The sequence below is a fragment of the Castanea sativa genome, chromosome 1, assembly GCF_040712315.1.
Source record: "Castanea sativa cultivar Marrone di Chiusa Pesio chromosome 1, ASM4071231v1".
Classification (NCBI taxonomy): Eukaryota; Viridiplantae; Streptophyta; class Magnoliopsida; order Fagales; family Fagaceae; genus Castanea; species Castanea sativa.
This window is the reverse complement of record NC_134013.1, coordinates 50,916,012-50,937,409: the sequence shown is the minus strand read 5'-3', so window position 1 is coordinate 50,937,409 and position 21,398 is coordinate 50,916,012. Positions and strand designations below refer to the sequence as shown.

Here is a 21,398-nt window from a genome sequence, read left to right as displayed (position 1 = left end):
GGTGAAAATTCAATTTTGGTCCCTATTATTTTTAACTTGCTGTCAGTTTGGTCCATACCAACAAATCATAGCTTTTCTTGGCAACCAAACACAACAAATCAAATTTACTAATCTCCAACTCTGAGAAGTACAAATATCAACTTAGCAACTAAAACAAACCTAGATTTGGGCCGAAAATGAATGTAAATTAAAAAATAACATGGTCCAACTTGATAGCAAGTTAAAAATAAAAATGACCAATTTGATTACTACAAAAATATAAGAATCAAATTAACTATAAGTTAAAAATAATAAGTACCAAAAATTGAGTATTACCAAATCGTAGGTAATTCCAAAATATATGGAGTAATGGCATTTTGGCCAAAAATGAATTAGGGTGCCAATGTTTATTGGAGAGAGGAAGGGTAAAAAAGGAATTGGGCATTCATGTAGAGGAGGGCATATCTATCCCGTATCTAAATCTTCGTCTGTCAAGCCGATAGAGCTCTCTTTCTCTTGCCTCTGTACTGCCGCCAGGTTCTGCTGCTACTCGTTTCATATCCCACCTTTCGTATTTTATTACCAAAGCAAAGGTACTTTTTCTTTTTCCTTTTTAACGTTGTTTCTGTATTAGGATTGCTGTCTTAGTTTGATTCTTTTATTAACATTTCTTTGTTTTGTCTCTTCACCGTGTTAAGTGGTTTCATTTTATACAGAAATTTTAGCCCATATTGCTATTACTCTTTTTTTTTTTCCCTTCTTTTTCTTCAATGTTTTTCTTTTCCAGCAATATAAGAAAAAGAATGGCTCTTTGAAAATTTCTCAGCAGGCTAACAGGGTACAGAATCTAGAAAGTGCTAGGGTTTTGGTTAAAATTTTTTTTTCTTTAATTTATTGGGTTGAAAAGAAGCTTCATTTATTTGAAAACCCTTATCCTCCATTTACTTTCATTCACAATTTTGTTGGACTGGGAACATGGATTTGGATTTGGGAGATTGGAATCCAAATACCTTGTTTGGATAGTTTAAAAAGGATCGAAGATTTGGATTTGAAAAATCCGTCAAGGGTTTTAAAACTTAAATCCTAGAATTTTAAATATCTTCTAAACCCATAAAATTTATAAATCCATTATACATGCTTCTATGTTGATAGGTTTGAAATTAAGGCATTTCTAATCCTTCGCTTTAAAATTCAAATCCAAATCCGATTCTAAATTCGGGTATTTAAACGCAACCTATATGAAAGAGGGTTTTCATTGATTCAGTGTTTTTTCCTGCTCAGATGGACAGGGAGAGGCTCATGAAAATGGCTGGTGCCGTTCGTACTGGTGGAAAAGGAAGCATGAGAAGGTTTTGACATTCTTTCTCGTTTAATAGAATATGTATACTTTCATTTTGTAGCTTAATCAACTAAAAAAAGGTTTCTTTCTCACTAGAAAGAGTTGCTCATTTTATAAAAACAAATATTTATTCTTTCCTTTTTATTTGATTCAATACCAGCTATTTGTTATGCTGTTATTTGCGTCAGAGCTCATTGGCACAAATGTGGGATATGATGATTATATATGATAAACATTAACTTTTTCTGGAATGAAAATTATTCTATAATTGTTTTAGATTGTAAACCACTAGAATTTAACTTGATAAACATTCAGAAGAGATTCTCCAAGCTTCATTCTTCTGATTCAAAATTTGATGTTAGAAAGATTAATCATGTTGTTCTTTTATTCACAAAAGCTACATAGTGTATTTGTTTGTTACTTTTGTTTAATGTGTCAAAGTTTAGTTAAGTTTGATGTGCTGCTGTTTTGTGTGCTTTTGTACTTAGAAAAAAGAAGGCTATTCACAGAGCCACGACCACTGATGACAAAAGGCTTCAGAGTACCTTGAAGAGGATTGGGGTGAACGCTATCCCAGCTATTGAAGAAGTTAACATTTTCAAGGATGATGCGGTCATCCAGTTTATTAATCCCAAAGGTTAACCTCCTAATCTAAATATGGCTTTAGGATTGTGTAGCCTAAGCTTTTTATCCCACCAATGTTTTTGTAATTGATTTCCTATTTGGCAACCAATGACTAATAATTTTGATTATCTTATATCCCAGTTCAAGCTTCCATTGCTGCCAACACTTGGGTTGTTAGCGGTTCTCCTCAAACAAAAAGTATTTCTTATTCTCTTCTTCTACCATTTATATTTGGTAGAATGCTTGTCTGCAGTATTTTTTGGTGGCTTTTTCTGTATCTTTATGTCTTTCAAGATGTGGTCTACATGAGTTGCTGAAATAGTAGGTGGCCGATTTAAATGTTGTAAGTGGCCCATTTAAATGTTGCTAGCGGTTCTCCTCAAACAAAAAGTATTTTTTCATTCTCTTCTTCTACCATTTATATTTGCTAGAATGCTTGTCCGCAGTTTTTTTTTTGGTGGCTTTTTCCGTATCTTTATGTCTTTCAAGATGTGGTCTACATGAGTTGCTGAAATAGTAGGTGGCCCATTTAAATGTTGTAATATTGCTGTGGGCCTTCTAACTTTATGCTTTGCATTCCCAGATTTTCATTCATGTCATATAATAAGCCTTAAATCAGATATTTTAAAGGGGCATTGCACTTTTGCCACTGATTTTTCTCTGCTGCACATCTACTTCTTTAATAATTTTCAGTGGAAAAGAACTAAGACTTGAACTTGTGTTTCAGAATTGCAAGATATTCTCCCGGGGATCATCAACCAACTAGGTATGATGCTGTTATGTTTATTTTCCTTTCATTTAAATCATAATATTTTTGTTCTAATAGTTCCATATTATTATTTGTCACTACCTGTATTTTGAGACCCCAGTACAAACAAATTGCTTCTTTGGCTTGCTAACCTGAGGCTTTTTGTCTTACTAGTTAACTGATGTTAAATATTTCTCAAATGTGCCTTGAATATCTAATTGGTTTGTATATAGACTAGTCAATCCAATTTTTCCATTCTTTTTGGATTAGTAAGCTACGCATGCACCCATTGCCTGTGGTGGAAGTTTTGACATGATAATCTGGTAATTAGATGCTAGTTGCAATAGAGAAAAATAAGAAATCAGGGCATTGACATCTACTACAAGAAGGAACAATTGCAACAGAGAAAAGTATGAAAAGCCAGGGCAGGAACTTTATTGTCTGTTATCCATTTCCAGTGAAGTCAAAATCCCCAAGATCCAATTTCATAATCTTCTTACTGAATTAAAAAAAATCAAAGATGGTGAATCCAAATGATAAAATCTTCAGCTTTTGAGACTTGATTTTTAAACAACGAGATTTTATGGTTTTCATTTCAAAATCCTACAAGAACTTGCTGGAGGATTTGTTTAAATGTGTGCAGTGGCTTTCATGTGGGTTTGAGTCAGGTTTTAATCCTGGCTTCAGAAAAAAACTACTCAAATCTGGATTTGACCTTTTTATGCAAGATTTATGTATATATGCTCATAAGGCCAAATGCTGCTAGCTTGAGTTCAGAAGGTTTATTATGTAGAATTATAGCCTTGATTAAATTCGGTCCAGGAAATGAAATATACATCTGGTTGGCCTAATTATTGATTTGCTATTTTCCTTGGGTGAAATATTTTATATATACCTTTGATTGTGAATTATCTTAACATACAATGTTTTTATGAGCCAAGAAAATGACCCCTGGAAAGTTCATGTGTGTAAAGTGTTGCACTCCCCCCCCCCCCCCCCCACCAATCTTGGCTTGAGAAGGTCCCAAACAATTCTGCCTGAAGGATTCATAGCCTACTTGTGGGCTGTTATTATCGTGCAAAGCAGTTTAAATATTATTTTGAGTGTCATTGATTGCAAGCACACTCTTCGTGCTTTGTTGACCTCAGTAGCTCCACCTATGCTTATGTCAAACAATGTGAACACAAAACTATATCATATTCATGTTGGAGCACTAAATGGGAAATGTCATAATACATGCTTATGTGATTCAAATGAAGAGTATTAACAGCTTAAGTATGAGTAATATAAAATAAATATTCCAGTGCTGATCTTTGATAGATTTATTATGGAGATGAGGCTATTTTAACCCAAGGAGTTATATTAATTTTATTAGATTATATGGCTGCAGGACCTTATTTAGCTGGAAATTACTTTTTTCTAGTGGTCTTGACAGTAACTAATTCTATGGGCTTTATGGAAATGAATTTGTTGTGTTTTGTTATCTCAATCCAGTTAACTAACTTGCACTGACATATATGGTTTCAATTTTTAGGGCCAGATAACTTGGACAACCTAAGGAAGCTTGCAGAACAGTTTCAGAAGCAGCAACCACCTGCTGGTACACAAGCAACGCAAGAAGAAGACGATGATGAAGTCCCGGAGCTTGTTGCTGGTGAAACCTTTGAAACTGCTGCAGAAGATGGACATACTCATGCTTCTTAGACTGGTTGTATGAATGGTTTCCAATATCAAGTTTAATGCTTTGCAGGGCTTTTCTTTCCCCTTATGGCCTTTAGCTCTTGTGATAGTCCCTTTTCCTGACGTGTTTTTGAATCCAGTGAAAGAATTGTAGCTTGTATGAGACCTATTCAATGTTGTTAAAAGTGCGCCTGAGGCACGCATAAGCTCAAAGCTCAAAGCCCCAAGCTCTCAATGCTTTGTTAGGCCAAAAAAAGCTCATTTAATGAAGCACAGTTTAAGCACACTTTTTTGGAGCTTTTTGAAGCACAAAGCACGCTTTGGCACGCTTTTTTTTTATTTTATTGTTAAAAGGGATTTGGATTATCAAAATTAATTGCTTGATCGTAATGGCATAGACCAATGATTTACTACAACTACTATCTTTAGGGTGTGTTATTACACGATTTTTATTTACATTGTAAGATACGAACTAGGTTAACTAACAATTCTTGTTCTTTTTTATCTTTGACTTTTGGATATACATTGATTGAATTCTATAAGGATGTAGTATAAACTCAAGTTTAACACTCTTTCATACTAATATGCCATATAATCATATAACATATTAAAGAATAGACACAACTATACTCAATCAATTTTAATACTCATGCAAATCTAACTTAACAGAGTTTGAGATGTTATTTAGTGTGGTGGAATGTATTAAGTTTGAGATTAAATTTAATAAGGATGAGGTGTATACCCTTTGGTTTACACCAGTTAATAAGGACATGCCACATCAGCCAATAAGGACATTCCTCTTAGATAGAACATACATAGGGCATGGCTAGAAGCTCTGCATGAACATTCTGTAGAGCTAAGTCAAGATGGTCATATTTCTTCACTGACTTTGACCATAACTCTGCAACTTCCAAAAAAATGAAGTATTAAACTACTTCTCATCAAAAAATGAAGTATTAAACTATTTCTCATCAAAGTATAAGAAATTTGTGGCTCTATCTGGATGACATCACCAGATATGTCATGTATACATGATTCTTGTCCATCTTTATAACATATAATGTGGGGGAAGAAAGTCCACAAGAGACTTTTTCACAAAAAGGGTAAAGATGTGGCTACAAAGAATTCCAACAAATTCAAACATATGGCATGTTTAGATAGCTTATTTTCTTAGAAATTTCAAGTAACACTTCATAAATTGGATTTTTTTCCCATGAGATACCACTTTATATATTTTCTTTGCTCCTTCGCGATATTTGGATGTCTTGAATTTTTGTCTACAAAGTAACTCTTCATGGAATTTCATAAACATCTTTTTGTATAAACTTTCGCCGCCTCTCCTTCCATCTTGTAACATGTTTCAAAATTGGCATTGAAGTTTTTTGTCTTTACATTTTGCTATTTCTTTTTTAGGTAATGCACATTTAAGGATTTCTCACATTGAAGCACAAAGTCACTTATCATTGTACTTGAACGAATATAACTTTTAAAGAATTTATTCATGCTTTCACTCCTTTGAGTTGTAGACATTCTAGCACAAAAGCTCCAATGTAAATAAGCTGGAATCCATTTGTCACGCTGCATATAATGATTTTTTAGCCAATCATTATCCCTCAACCCATATTTCTCTAAATGCTCACTCCATTCTAACTCAAATTCTTCAATAGCGATTGTATCATGAATGCAATGGTAAAATTCTCCTTGAAAAAGTGGATATTTATTATAGATATGAGCCAATTTTTCTAGAACTTTCTGTAAAATATGCCACATACATAATCTATGAGTTGTATTTGGTAATATCTCTACAACTGCCTTAACCATAGCCTTGTCATCATCTGTGATAATTGTAGAAGGAGCACGTCCAAGCATTGCCAAAGCCAAGTCTTCAACAACCATGTATAAGACTCTTCTATTTCATTCACCAACAAAGCACATCTAAACATGACAGATTGGTGATGGTGGTTAACCCCAGTAAAAGGAACAAAAGGCATCCCATAGCAATTTTTTAAGTAGCGTAAAAAACGATGACATCTCCAAAATATTTGTATGCAGTTATTGACCCAGCATCTGCCCAAAAACAATTTCCCATGCGCCCATGTTCATCAACTTGAATTGCATATAAAAAAATTGGATTTTTTAATTGACACTCAGTAAAATGGCTATACATTCTTTGTGTATCTCCATCTTGAAGTAATTTTCTTCTTTTATTACCAGAATAATTTTGAACATCAACCGCAACACAACCAACATTATAGTCACCACCAGATTCTTAACTCAACATTGACATTATCTTTCTTGCAGGTACACCTGACTCATTGAGTGTTTCTATCAGATTTTTTTGGCCACATTACATCACTCTATGTCTACGAAACAAAACTTGTACTCTTAAGAGTAAGAAGAAGTTCATTATTATGATTGTCCAAAAACTTACTAGCAATCCATGTTTCTTCTTTTTTCTTCAAACTAATGATTGTTTTGCATCCCACTCTAGTTTTGCATGTTGTGGACCTTTTCTTTCTTTATCTTCACAACTTTTATGAAGAAACCCTTCCCTCCAACAAACATATTCCCCTCCAACCAATGATTTATCTTCTTTGAATAACCGTTTATGATTTCCAATGCTCAAACCTTTTTGCCTTGCATATGCATTATAACATGCATAAGCATCTTTTGAGTCATCGAATACCATATCAACACATGGTTCCAAAAGCCATTTAGATGCAAAAGATTGATTCAAATCATTCTTAGGCAAACTTAAATTGTTTTGATCTTCTACTATTTCCGGTTCGTCTTCTACCAAATCATCACAAAGAGAGATTATTTTTGGTTCTTCATTGTTTGCACTCATATTTGTAATTCAAGTAAATATTTATTTTCAATAAAACCTAGAAAAAACAAAAGAGAAGAAAAATCCATAAGAACAGTTGAAGAGACATTCAAGATTTATTCAATTACAAAACCAAAATCTAAAACATAATAAACTTCCCCAATTTCGGAAACCAGTTTTATTACAAAACCAAAATCTAATTGGAAACTTTTAGGCTCATAATAAATTTATCAAAGAAAAAAGTAAAGTAATTTACCTGATATACTATAGAACACTTGCTCTAACAATTAATGGATAAAACTCAAAAACACAAGAGACACAAATGGAAAACAATAAACCATATAGGAGGCACCCTTATTCATTGTACATATCAAAACTGACTTGGTCCCTTACGAACTGATTAATGCTACTAGACACTTAATTGTTCCTGATTCATTTGTTATTTTACATGGCTGTAACTGAATCTTATTTCTTGGTACAAACTGATACTAGTTGAATTACATCATTAACCTATTCAATTACAAATTGGAACTTCATACTGATGCTGCTGGACACTTAATTGCTGTTAATGCATTTGTTACTGCATCAGATACTTTCAACGTTAAAGAGACAAATAACAAAAAAGAGAATAAAATTAAAAAAAAAAAAAAAAAGATTCAATGTTAACAGCAACTAAAATTCAGGTTCGTTTCTATGTTAACAGCAACCAAAAAGCAACAAAAAAACAAAATTCTATGTTACTGTGCAAAACCCATATCTATCAATATTTCAAAATAGCAATACCCATACCATCAAGATATCAAAATATAGCAAAACCCAAACCAAATCAATCAAAAAATAGCAAAACCCATCAATATTGAGAAAAAGAGCAAATCACCTAGTAAACAAACCTTGAAGTCACGTATTAAGGTTGCAAGGTTTCAACAGCGACTCTGGCGAATTGATGTGGCAGAGGATAGAAACTCAGCGAGGTAATTTGGCGGCAAAGAGAGGTCCGGTGAGGTAATGCGGCGGCAAACAAAGGTTTGGCAAGATTTGTGACGGAAAATGGAGGAGTTGAGAGGGTAGATGAGATCTTAAGGACTCTTTTTCACATATGGTTTGACAACGTGAAATAGGAGTTTTTTTTTTAAAATATTTTTTTAAAGATGTTATTAGATTCTTTAGGTTGCATTCACGGTACGATAAGTTTAAGTAAAAGTCTAATGTAACATTCTTTATTGGCTGGTGTAATCCCTTTGGTTTACACCTCATCTTTATTGAATTTAATCTCATTGAGTTTTAAGTTAAAAGTTTATGTAACAATCTCTTATTGGATGTTATAAAATATGAATTTTACACCCCATCTTTACTAAATTCAAACTCTTGAATTATATACATCATCTAATCATAACTATCATGATAAAACACGAGAATTATACAAAATATTATGTTTCAACTTTCTATAACTAGATCATTATGATATTAACCATTGATAATTGTCATCAATTTACAACATAAAAATTTTAAGAATTGAAATAATTTAGGTAAAATTTGAACTTCCAAACATTATACATTATACAATTGCACTTCCCTACTAGGTAAAATATACAAATTTGATTTCACAACAGAAGACAAACAACCTTATGAGATTTCCACTCTGACCAACTTCAAAGAATTCTGTTATATAAAAAATGAAAAACAAAACAAGCTTCAAAACAGAATTATTTCACCCATGTAGAAAATTAGCAATGCCTTAGGAGCGATCTTACCTGTTTTGTATAACCTAAGGAATGTTAGATCTTTTTATTTTTTATTTTTTTGAGCTTAAGGGGTGTTAGATCCAAGGTTATCAAAATCGGGATTTTACGTAGGATCGTGAGAGGTAGGTAGGATCGTGGATCGTAGAATCGGATTGTGGATCGTAAGATCCTACCTATTTTCATATTTTAAGCAAAAAACATATTGATAGTGACTTTGTATATTATATAATCACTTAAAATATGAATCCATTCATTAAAAAAAAATTGCACCATAAAATGTAATTTGCACGCACTACATCGTTCTTATGTCATTCTAACGAAACAAAATATATTTAACTTTTGATATAATATATCTAAAAGTTTAGTAAATGTTTAATTAGCAACTAAGTACCAAAATATTATCTACACATATAGAAAATGTCTTCCAAATTCTAAGTTCCAAATCCAAAATAAGTTAAGCTAGTTAGCATATAAAAACTAGCAAACTACAAATTTACAATATGTAATCCAAAAGAGAATTCTCAATCTAAGGTAAACTAACTAATTACAAATATGAAATCTAAAACAAAATTCTCATTCTATGGTTTTAATCTAATCAGTGTCATTGTCATATCCCATTTCATCATCAATATCCTTCCTAGTATTAACATCCAAAACGTTAAACTTAAGTACTATAGGTTTTTTTGAGATTTTATATTAACATAGGAGTAAATTTGGGACTTCAATTCATTATTAGGCTTCTGATAACTTGATGGACTTGTGGGTTTAGGTGGATTATCTTACCCAAATAGTTCCCACTTAAAAATAATAAAAAAAAAAAAAAAAATCAGGCGTAATGGTAGAATTGGCAAAATCTCATATGATCCTACATACGATCCTACCATTTATGTGACCTTACTACGATTTTAAACTTTTTGGTGAGATGAGATCTTAAAATCGTGCAATTTTACGATCCAGATTGCGATTTTGACAACCATGGTTAGATCTTGATATAACTGTTTAAGTAACACCTGAAAGAGATAACCCAAGTTTGACCCAATATAATACTTTATATCAACCTTGAGACCATTTCTTTCGCTGCCTGCATTCTACAATTCAACTAAAATTTCATTTCCATTGAATGTGCGGTGCCTTTTAAGTTTTATCCTATCACTGACATTTCAAGAGTCATATACAAGGTCCACGATTTTTGCCTCAACCAACTAAAAATATATGCTTAACCAAAAAATTGTTCTTTTCCCTATTTTACGAGGCACTTCATGGGTAGATCCAATGAAGGGTAGCCTATAAAGAACCTTGATTTTAAGAGGGGAGACGTTTTACAATGAAATAAACAGGTCCCTTGTAACCCCCCAACTTGAAGTACCCCAGTTTACAAAAGTTTCTATGGCCTAAAGAAATCAAAAGGCTGAAATGAACTTTTGAATCTTTGCCTGTGCTCGCTCCTTCTCTTCTGGTCCATCCAGATCACCAATATTGTCATGATATTCCTGTGATCCACAAAAGGATGCAAAGGTCGTAAATACTGAACATGATTGAGTAATTGTTATGGAAAGGCCCAGAGAACCCAGGGACCAAATTTTGGCATGTATTAACATAATTTCAAAAGTTTCACATCCATTAAAGTTTCAACCAGCACCCATAAAAACAAAGTTTATGACATTTCCGTATACCAATTTTCTAGTGCCATGGCAAGGATGAGGATATGAATGATGAGACTGCACAGATGCATTCAGAAATCTTGGTCTGAACTGGTCTTAAGGAAATGTGGACTTTTATGCGTGCACAACTCCAAAATTCCTCAATTAAATTTATAAACATGACTGTTTCAAAGTATATAAAAAGCATACTAGAAACAACAAAACAAATTATGTGAAAAATGTCACTTAATCAAGATTAAATGCTTTATGACACAGTTGGGAGTATAAACAGCCTGAAAACATATACCTGAAGTATATCCTTAACGTCCTTGTTAGTAAGCTTTTGCTGCTTGAGTAGTAGTTCAATTCTTGCTCTCATATGGGGATGCCTGCACATAAATAAACTCAAGTTATGAAATGCAGACCAGAACCAAAAAGGCTACAATAAAGCTCTACATAAACATATCTAAAAATTCAAATGCAAAAGCTTACTCAGAGCACCAAATATGACCCAGAATTACGGCAATCAGCTGCAGGATCACAGGTAAAGAGGTTAAACCCAACAATACAATGGAAAAATTGAAAGCAATAAGTAATACAAATCCAACTCTCCTAGGTCAAAGAAGAGAAAAATTACCTAAAGCATTTCATGAGCAATAGTGTTTCTTTGAAGGCACAAACTTTATGCAGACATAGGATTAAATTTACATTAAGAGAGTTAGGTTTCATTCTATAATTTTTAAAATTAAAAAGTTCCCTTCCCAGCAACTATTATGGGTAAACCCCCAGAGTTCCTGCAACATAAAGGTGACAGGTTCTACTTTCACAACAAGAGGTTGGTGGTAAGCCCAACTGTCAATTTTTTGCTTTGTTTATATTTGAGATTATATACTCCAAATCCAATAGTGTTGAGGATACTCCATCAAGATTGTTTAACCAGCCAACTTATTTCCATGTGTTTCAAATACCACCCTTCTGAATTGGTAAAGCAGCATTTCACATAAAAGTAGAGACTGCCATTAAACAAAGGAGAATAACAATCTACTACTTGTTACAATTCCTTTCAGCCAAAGATTAATTCCCTTCCCATAATGCAAGGGCAAGCAATTTTACTATTTTCACATGCAAACCTAAAGTAGCTGGTCCTTTAGATCCATTTCAGCTCAAAAGTATAATTTTCTAAACTGCTTCTCTTCTACTTAATTTTACCAAACACTTTTGACCAAGAGATCTCGTACAGGCTCCCAGAACTACAAGAGCTCTTCAAAAGCCAGAATGAACCAGTTATTCCCAATTACTTTACTCGACATAGAGAATTAACACAATTATTCTGGGTCTATCATATTACAGAATCAACCCTACTATGAGACTATTAGCTTTATCAGAAGCCTACTAAGTGTGATCCAGGTGACAACTTGATAAGATTGGAAACTCTAATAGATCAAAATGCTGCCTTGTAGCATCAGAACAGCAACACAGAAAGGTCCAGGGCCCTCCAATTTTGCACCATCTTTTTTCTGGTTTTACAAATCTACAATTATAAACATAACCAGCGCTAGGCTCTGAAACTTCTCTTTTATCACATATAACCTCCATTACTTTCCTGGATCAGCTGCATTAAGAAAAGGAATTCATGTAGCCTATCTAATTTGTCGGAATAATATTTATATGAGATTATGAGTTAACAGTTAAGTAATATGCCGGGGATTGTAAATTACCAATTCTCCCTAAAGCTGAGGGTCCGTTTGGTTGGAGGAGTGGAAAAGTGGGAGGATGAAAAAGTGGGAGAATAGAAAAGATTTGGTTTTTCCTCGTGTGTATTTGGTTGGAGGGGTGGAAAAGTGGGAGGGTGGAAACTTTTTTGTTTGGTTGGAGAGAAAAATGGGAGGATGGAAAATGTAGTTTATATAAATTGACCATTATGTCCTCGTTATATAATATATAAGAAAAAGATATATTTACACTCATTAAATAATATAAAAATTAACACATACATATACATTTTTATTACTTTATTTTATATATAATTTAAAATTTATGGGCAACAAAAATTGATTATGCGTTAATTGAGAAGACATTTTCAAAAAAAAAAAAAAAAAAAAAAACTTTATCCACATGACCATTGTTATGTTAACTGGGAAGATATTTTTTTTAAAAAAACTTTATTTATATGACCATTTTATCTATATGACCGTTGTTACGTGGGAAGATATTTTCAAAAAAAAAAAAATTTATTCACGTGGGCGGACACGTTGTTGTGCTGTGAAGATGCTAAGAAAGAGATAAGGATGAAGAGGCAAAAGGTTAATCAGGTCACAGGTGTAGTGGGAAAGTGAGAGGAGTAGGTGAGTGCAATAAAGGTGAGAATATTTGTGTAATTTATTACTCACATCATCTTTTCTCCTTAGTTTGCCACCCAAATTGGGAGGACAGAATTATGTGGGCCCGGAGAGATTATTTTTCACCTCATTTTCTGTCTCTCTTGTTTTTTCTCCTGAACCAAACAAGAGAAAATTATATTTTTCACTCTATTTTTCTCTCCCTTTTTTCCATCATGTTTTCACCCCAACCAAACATACCCTTAAGCTATTAGGAGATGAAAGATTTAATCATTTAATCACATAATTCTAACAGTCCCCCTCACGTATGGTCTCAAACTAACTTTTAGTAAGTGAGACCCAACAACACATGGGATTTTAAATGAGAGGTAGAGTGGAGGAAAAAAGAATCAAACTTAGGACTTCCTGGTCTGATACCATGTTAATTACTGATTCTCCCAAAAGCTTAAGTTTAAGCTATTAGGAAATGGTAAATTTAATCATTTAACTACATAATTCTAACAAAGACATCCAATTCATCTTGGAAATTCTAAATCAGGCTAAACTGCCTTTTCTCAATATCTTGACAGCTCATCCATGGGATTCACAACATAGATTTAATGATTGAAATATCCCGTATTCTTCACCCAACATAATTGCAATTTTGTCATAGAAAAAGGTCTCAGATTTTTCATTTGGACGAAAGGAACCTAATTCAGATATTTGAATTAATTGCCTGTAATATTATTATTTGAACAAAGTGTGCCCTATGTTTTCTCCTCAGTTCTCTGGTAGTGGTTGAGGTATACCACAAAAAAAAAATAAAAAAAATAGTCACAGAACAAGCCCAGGAAATCTGAATTATTTTACCAGTAGGTTTAAAAGATATCTTCTTCTTCTTCTTCTTTTCTTTTTTTAATAATAATAATAATAATAATAATGTGCACCTAATGCTTAGCTGAATCTGTCCAAAAAAAAAATAATAGCAAAAACAGACAGGTCATCACAATAAAACTCTAACCTGAAGAGTGTAAAGCCCGGATTCGAGCTTCCGGTTGTACTTCTCCTCTTCATCCATCTGCAAAAAGTAAGAAAAATAGATCTCAAATTGTTTTTAAAATGAATTTGTTTCAAAGTGGTATATAGAAATGAGAAACAAAAAGAGAGTAAATAACCTCCAAGTCATCGAGTTCAAGATGATTTAGCCGTTCAGTCTCTGTTTTGACTCTATCAGAATATCTGTGAAAATTCACGATTCTTCAAATGAGAATATAAGCCTTTAAATGCTCACTCCTCCCGATATTATTTTTCTTCATTATTTTTTCTGGGGTAGATACATTTTCTCAATTAGAAGTTGGGGTAAGTTTCAATCAATTCAATGAACTTTTAATTTAAGCTTCAGGTTCATTAATCTTTCTCATTATAATGTTTTCAGCTGAAAACATTTTTCGACAGAAAACATTTCACATTGAAACAAATGGAACCTATAATGGGTTACATGACGAGAATTATGCCATTCCAAAGAGGTTTTTAAAACTAACAGAAAATTATTCAATAGTTGAAGAAATAGACAAACAAATGAAGCAACCCACCTCATATAAAGCTCCATAAGCCGGTCTATTTTTTCACATTCATTTTCAACAAACTTACTCAACAATCTTTCCCTTCTAGAACCCCTCAAAATTCCACCTGGAATTGAAATATAGAGAAAGGTCAGAGGACATTTGTCATTTATTCAAAATAATGCTATTGGCTTGTAAGAAGATGCATATGAATGGTAGGATCGTATATATGCATATGTTTCAGTACAGTGAGCTTATGCAGAGCCCATAAAAAAACTGCAAATCCAAGAACAAGAATCCAAAAATCAGTGCAACCCATGAAATCATGTGTACAAGAGAAACTCTAATCAATTAAGATCTCAACACCACAAATTAACGAAATCCAGAAACCAAAGGAGACAAGACAAACAGAATAAAAAACTAGGATATAATGACACTCACAAAACCAATGATCCTAAAAACACCAAATTTATTTTATGCACAGGAAGTTACATACCCTGAAACCTAAGTTCATTTAATATACATATGTGATGAGATATATAAGCAGAGACTCTTATAGTAGCCGCTTACATTGACTAAGTTATATAAAATTAGCATATACACTTTGTTGTAAGCCAGTGAAGGGTTGGGGTTTTGAAGTTGGAGGGTACTATGATTCCTTAATGTTTACTAATGCCATGCCTTTTCCTTTGAAAATTATTTGGAGATTGAAGGCACCTCTTAGAGTTGCCTTCTTTTCAGACTACTGCTTTGGGGACCGGGAAAATTCTGATAATTGATAATTTACAAAAGAAAGGCACTATTGTTTTAGATTGGAGTTATATGCGTAAATGTAATGGGGAGTTTGTAGACAATTTACTTCTTCATTTCCCTATAGCTAATGAGTTGTGGACTATGGTACTTGGTCTGTTTGGCGTTCAATGGGTTAGGCCACGGAGGAGTCTGGATATGCTAGCTTCTTGGCAGGGTCAGTTGGTCCACCATCAGAACATAGACATTTGGAAAGTAGTGCCACATTTTTAATGAGGTGTCTTTGATGGCAGGAAAGGAATGCTAGAAGTTTTGAGGGATGTGAATGGTCTATTCTCGATCTTAAGTTGTTTTTCTTTCAATCTTAGTTTGATTGAACTCTAGCTTTGAGATCATTTTCTTTTACTTCTCTTTTAGATCTATTTGATAATTGTAGCTTGAGATCTTGATTGTGATGTACCCATAGTATACCCTGTGTACTTGGACTACCTTTTTCATTGGTAAAGTTATGTTACTTATTAAATAAATAAATAAATTTAGCACATCAAATTTCTTTTTCTTCATAGATGTATACAACTCAGAGCCAGACAGAATCAAATCCATGTCTTTACCCTCCACTCCTTAATTATGGGGGGGGGAAGATACAACTTCACTTCCTACTTACCAAATAATGATGCAATAAGTGACACGATGCGCTCTTCTAACTCCTCTTGGTAGCGCTCTTTCTTGTTTTTCTTATTCACAGGAATCTAAACAATAGAAGATACAACATGTCAGTGTTATGATGTAATGAAAATGCGAGTACTAAATCACAGGTAAAAAACAAGAAAGCATAAACAAACAAAGTAAAAATGGTACAGATTCCAGATCTACTACATTACATGGAAAAAAAAAATTCCCTGAAGAATCCCAATGTTTCACGTCTCTTTCTAATATATTACAGCCAGGAAAAATCCCATGTATAAGAACCCCAGTAGTATTTACTTCTGACATACAGATACAATCAAACAAAGAACCAACACAACAACCAGCAAAACAGTAGTTTAGTTCTAACAGAAAACAACCTGCCTGGAAATCCAATAAATTGCCATTCAATTGGTAAGTTATACACGCACTACTGGGTCTTGAACCCACAACTTTACCACCCATCCCATTATTATAGAAGGACATATCATTTGAGTTACAACTCCCTGACGAGATTTAACAAAAATCAACCCAAAAAACAAAAGCCTTCCCACAGAACAAACTTGCACTCTCATAAACTTCTGTTTTTCTATACTAAACCAAGTACCTTCATTTCAAAAATGTGATTACAAATCAAATGCCCATATCTAAACCGATACCACTATGCTGGAATCCTAAGTTTTTGAATTTATTGAAATGTGATACACTAGATATATACAAAAGCCTCCTACTTATCAAAAAAAAAAAAGATATATACAAAAGCCTCCCTACATATCAAACTTCAGAGATGTAATTACAACTCACAAATGCTCAAATTATATTCCAAACTACGAAAATGTGAGTGAGTGAGTGAGTGACTCTTACCTTACCCATAAATGCAGCAAAGGCAGTCTTCAATCCCAACACATCAACGAAACGCTCACAAGCCGGAGGATACTTGGTCATAGCGAAATCAAGTGCCCGAATAGCCGAGCTATAAGCCGACTTCTTTTGCTTCATAATAATGATCATCAACTCCACACCTTCGGCCTTCACAAACCTCTCCTTGTTCTCCAGCGGCATCAACAGGCAACACAAACAATCAAACAAGTTCTCCACCATTTCCTCCTCATCCAAACTCTTCGGATCCTTCGACTTGTACATCGCCACGGCCTGAAGCACCACATCCACGCCGTTCATCTGCCCTACTCTCCTCTGATTCGCCGCACTATTCTGCAACAAAATCGCCAGAATCTCCGACGCGTACTGCTTGTTACTATCAAACTCCCTCACCTTTATCTTCCCTAGCAACCACTTCAACAACTTCGTCCTCTCGCACACCATCTCCGCCACCGCAGGCTTCACCTCCACCAGATTCTCCACCGTCGTGAGCGTGCTATACACCGCAGCCATCTCATCGGGATCCGAATCGTTCAACCGCTGCAGATTCTGAACAAGCAGCTCGAGCACATTGTTCTCCACCAGCGCGTCGACCAAAACCCTAGCCGGCTCGTCACTCTCGTCATCGTCCTCAAACACATCAGGATCCGTCAGATCCTGAAGCAACTGAACCACATCGACCGCGATATCGGTGTTATCATGAGCAAGAAGGTTCAAAATGGAAGGAATCGCATTGAGATTGACGAGATCCGGATACAGCTCGGGAGCTCCGGCGAGGATGCTGAGCTTGTGGAGGTCGTCGTGGAGGTCGATTTCGGAGTCGGCGAATCGGTCGGGTTGGTTAGGGTATTTGAGGCGAGCTTCGATGTTGTCCTTGAGCTTTCGCTCGAAGGAGAGGACGAGTTTCTTTAGGGTTTTGAGGTCGACCACTTCGACTGCGCTCTTGTTTTGGGATTGGGATTTCTCTAAGGCCTCCAAGAGAGAGAGATCCACTTCTACTTTCTGGCTCTTGCCGCCGTTGGCAAATACGGCGTCGTTTTCGTTGTTCTCGTCGTCGTCTTCGTCGTAATAATCTCGTCTGCGTTTCGTTGACATTTTTTTTTTTTTTTTTCGGTTTCTCCGGGCTGCTCTGCGATTTACCACTAGCTATAGTAGCTATTTTCCACTTCGAGGACGAGGAGAAGTTTACTTACTTCTGGGAAATCCTTACTTCAGTTCACGGTTTTTTTTTTTTTAAGTTAAAAAAGGTATTTGATATCACGATTTTAGTGTCCACACTGCACGGTCCAATAGTGGATTTGAACTGGGGATTTTCTACTTCTACAGCTGCGTTATGTCGTTCTGCGTTTCCACTTTGGAGGCATGGTTCTGAGTTATGTTTTTTTTTTTTCCCTAATTTTAATTATCGGATTATTTTATAAGGAATAATGTGTTACTCAACTTTTTTTTTTTTTTTTTTTGAAAGAAGTGAAAAAAATATGTTAAAAATTCTTTTTAATTTTCCCCTAAAAAGACATTAACTTATATATTTTAAAATTTTAACCGCTCATATATGTTAAATTTTATTTTAATTAAATATTATTTATTAAAACTTATCTTTTATACATAATTTTAAATTACAAAAATTTAAAATTTAAACATTTTACTGAAAACATAAATACTAATTTTTTATTTTTTGAAAATTTTGCGAATATCAAGAATAAAAAAAAATGTAATCTAATAATGAATTTTTCAAAATTTACATTAAATAAAAAAAATATTGAATAGGGCTATAGTTTTTAGCTGCAACCAAGTTTGAAGCTAAAATTTTGTCCATTTTTTTACCCCACTTGAACTTTTGACATGAGTGTTAATTTGGTCTTGAACTTTTAATTTAAACAATTAACTAGCTAAATTTTAGGTCATGACAAATCAGAATATTTTATTAATATTTTCCATTAAAGCCTAAAATTTTTAATTATATGATGTGCACACACTATTGGTATAATTTTATAATTAAAATGATTAATAATGCCATAAAACCATGTGTGATTAAGTTCATTAGTCTTTAACCAAAAAAAAAAATACTAAAAAAATGTTTATTTGTCACAAGCCATGTCCATTGGGATAATTGTTTAATACAATTTTAAGAGGATTAATTTGATGCTCACATCAATGTTCAAGGTTGGTTTGTAAAGGTGAACGTGAACAATTAAATAATAAGTATAGGCTATACCGTAATAAAAATAGATATTTATTTTAGTTTAGTCTTAACCTAGGGCTATTTGGCTCATAAGATATTTTATTCTTAAGAATTTAAGATTTTTGTGAATTTAAGGGAGTGTTTGGTAATGTTGTTCTAATAAAGTTGTTTGTATGTTTTAGAAAATACGTGTGGGTGAAAAAGTGTATAAAAATACGTATAATGTTGTTTAAACATTGAAAAATGTTGTTTAAAATCTCTTACTAAACATCCCCTAAACTCTTGGTTACTATTGATATCCATTTTCAAGTCACATTTTTTATAAGCCTGACTTGGCCTAGTTTGAGTTTCTTTTGGGCTCAATTCATGTTATATTCTATTATATTCTTTTAAGCATGACCTAAACTCATGCAATATATTGGAGAAATTAAAGAAGTGTGGTTTGGAGGGTATGAATTAGTTTCTTTCAGAGCTTTTGCATGAGCATAACTCATGCATGTTACCAAGTGGGCAAGAAACACTGGTAGCACCTCAAGCTCATAGAGGAGATCTTGTACTTGAAATTTCCACCATAAAAGAGCTTCTATGCTCTTGTTGACTATAGCTCAACTTTTTTGTTCTATCATTTTTTTGCCTAAAACATATAGTTGACCCTAAGTGGTTAGCATTGTCTGTTTTAGCAACCAAATGTAGCCTTTAAGGACTTGCCATGTCTAGGAAACATCAACCCATAAATTTAGGTCACTTTATTTCCCAAATTATGCAAAAAGCAAGCCAATCCTCTTACCCAATTAAAGCAAATTGACTATAACCTCTTTGATTAATACCTTGGGGTTCAAAGTCTTTTCTATTAACTAAAAACCAAACACTTAGAGCACCCTAAACTCAATAAAAAAGGCCCCATTCATATTCAAAAGGAACCAATCACAATTTACCCATATCGCTGAAGTTTAGAGCAGAAATCTATTCAACCAGCAAACGTTCTCACAATCCCAAAGCTTGGGGGTGGAAATATAGGTATAAGAAAACCTTTTATCTCTTTCTCACAACCTTTCTCAATTTTCTCTTCTCGTTGACTGTGAGTCGAAGTTTCGAATCTGTTATGTTTTTATTCATTTTTGTTATTGGCATTTTAATTTCTCTTTTATTAAAGCACCATTAGCCTTTATTCACTAAATATTGAAATTTTTGACTCAATACTCTTCACAAATAATCACTTCTAAAGAACCAGTGGAAGATTTGGGCCGTTCTTATATTTTGGCCCTTGTTGCAAAATGTCCCCGACAAGTACTAAAATTCTTGAAAAAATAAATAAAATGTGAGAAGAAATTATTTATTACAATTTTAATCAAGTGTAAGTAGTAGGACACTAAAATTCCTAACCAAATACCCTTTGTGGGAATTCATAGCAACCATAATTTTATCAACTCCCAAAATTTTAGATTCTCATTTTGAATTTGTGCCAACCAAATACAATCTTAAAGGGTTTTTTGGGTTTTTGTCTTTTTGGTTCAATAGTTAAAAAATGAAAATATAAAATGTTTTGAGTTCAATTTATCCCCCAGACTTTTTCTCCAATTGTCAAAATAGTTCCTAAGGTTAAATTTTTTGTCAACTTAACTCAGATCATTCCGCCCAAATTTGTTAGAAAACAACACCATTTAAACAATTATTTTTTTGGTTAAAATTTATCTGTAAACATTCATGAGACGACATTTAATATATATTATATTTGATAAAATATTATATTTTTAAAAATGTATAAAGTCAAACAACTTCATTTGCAAGTATATTTGGACAAAAAGATTTGACTCATTTTGACAAATTGACAAAAGTTGAGCCAAAAACATATCAAATGACTTAATTGAATTTTAAGCAAGCCAATAAGCTCTTGCTCAATTGGCACCTCCTCACCTTATAATTTCTAGGTGGAGAGTGAGATTGTGGATTCAAAAGCTACCATGGGATGTTTGTGTAACTTACCAATAAAAAAATAATTAAAAAAATAATAATTTTAGGCATCCAAAAAAGAGTCAATGCAGTGTACAAAATATAAAAGTAAAGACATAAGTAAATTTTAAAAAAGGGGCTAAGTGCAAATACAAACCCTAGGGTTTGGGTCAGTTGCATTTTGGCAAAAAAACATGGAAGTGAATTCATGACTTTAAAAAGGTTGAGCTAATTAGTCTATTTATTACTACATTAATCAATGCATAACCCAGTTCTATTCAAGATACAAGAGCTAGAAAGAACCAGCAAAAACACCTATAAAAAAAAAACAGAACCACCAAAAGCATAGTTTCAGACCCATCTAGATGTGAACATATTGAAAATAGTCGATGCAGAAGATCAAGTTACCATGTAGGGATACAGCCTCAATGTTCTTTCTATTAAAAGAGAAACAAAAAGGTATCAAATTGATGCAAGTGATGTAGAAGAGAAAG

At 33.5% G+C, this 21,398-nt stretch overlaps 1 protein-coding gene and 2 pseudogenes across 2 annotated transcripts; 1 reads left to right on the top strand and 2 right to left on the bottom strand.

Annotated features, from left to right (window-relative positions):
• Positions 1 to 382: 382 nt before the first annotated feature.
• Positions 383 to 4,786, top strand: LOC142621611 (basic transcription factor 3-like; annotated as a pseudogene).
• A 579-nt stretch (positions 4,787 to 5,365) lies between these two features.
• Positions 5,366 to 8,322, bottom strand: LOC142629117 (protein FAR1-RELATED SEQUENCE 5-like; annotated as a pseudogene).
• A 1,803-nt stretch (positions 8,323 to 10,125) lies between these two features.
• LOC142613266 (uncharacterized) lies at positions 10,126 to 17,979 on the bottom strand. Of its 2 annotated transcripts, none has more exons than XR_012840262.1 (8): positions 16,758 to 17,979; positions 15,874 to 15,958; positions 14,490 to 14,586; positions 14,073 to 14,221; positions 13,919 to 13,975; positions 11,072 to 11,109; positions 10,887 to 10,968; positions 10,126 to 10,429 (listed from the first exon to the last, which is right to left on the bottom strand). XR_012840262.1 is itself a non-coding variant. In XM_075785537.1 (8 exons), the coding sequence occupies exons 1-8, from the start codon at positions 17,865 to 17,867 to the stop codon at positions 10,340 to 10,342; spliced, it is 1,623 nt and encodes a 540-aa protein (XP_075641652.1). In that variant the 5' UTR covers positions 17,868 to 17,975; the 3' UTR covers positions 10,126 to 10,339. The 2 variants fall into 2 exon arrangements, 1 of the variants encoding a protein (XP_075641652.1); XM_075785537.1 differs by having other exon boundaries at positions 14,073 to 14,136; positions 16,758 to 17,975.
• Positions 17,980 to 21,398: the final 3,419 nt, after the last annotated feature.

Bases quoted from the DNA above. Each gene is read 5' to 3' on its own strand.
- LOC142613266 (XM_075785537.1), bottom strand. From the start codon at position 17,867: ATGTCAACGAAACGCAGACGAGATTATTACGACGAAGACGACGACGAG. The intron at 13,976-14,072 runs GTTATTTACTCT...TACTTTTTGCAG, and splicing joins TTGAACTCGATGACTTGGAG to ATGGATGAAGAGGAGAAGTA. The intron at 10,969-11,071 runs GTAAGCTTTTGC...ATTTATGTGCAG, and splicing joins GGTCATATTTGGTGCTCTGA to GCATCCCCATATGAGAGCAA.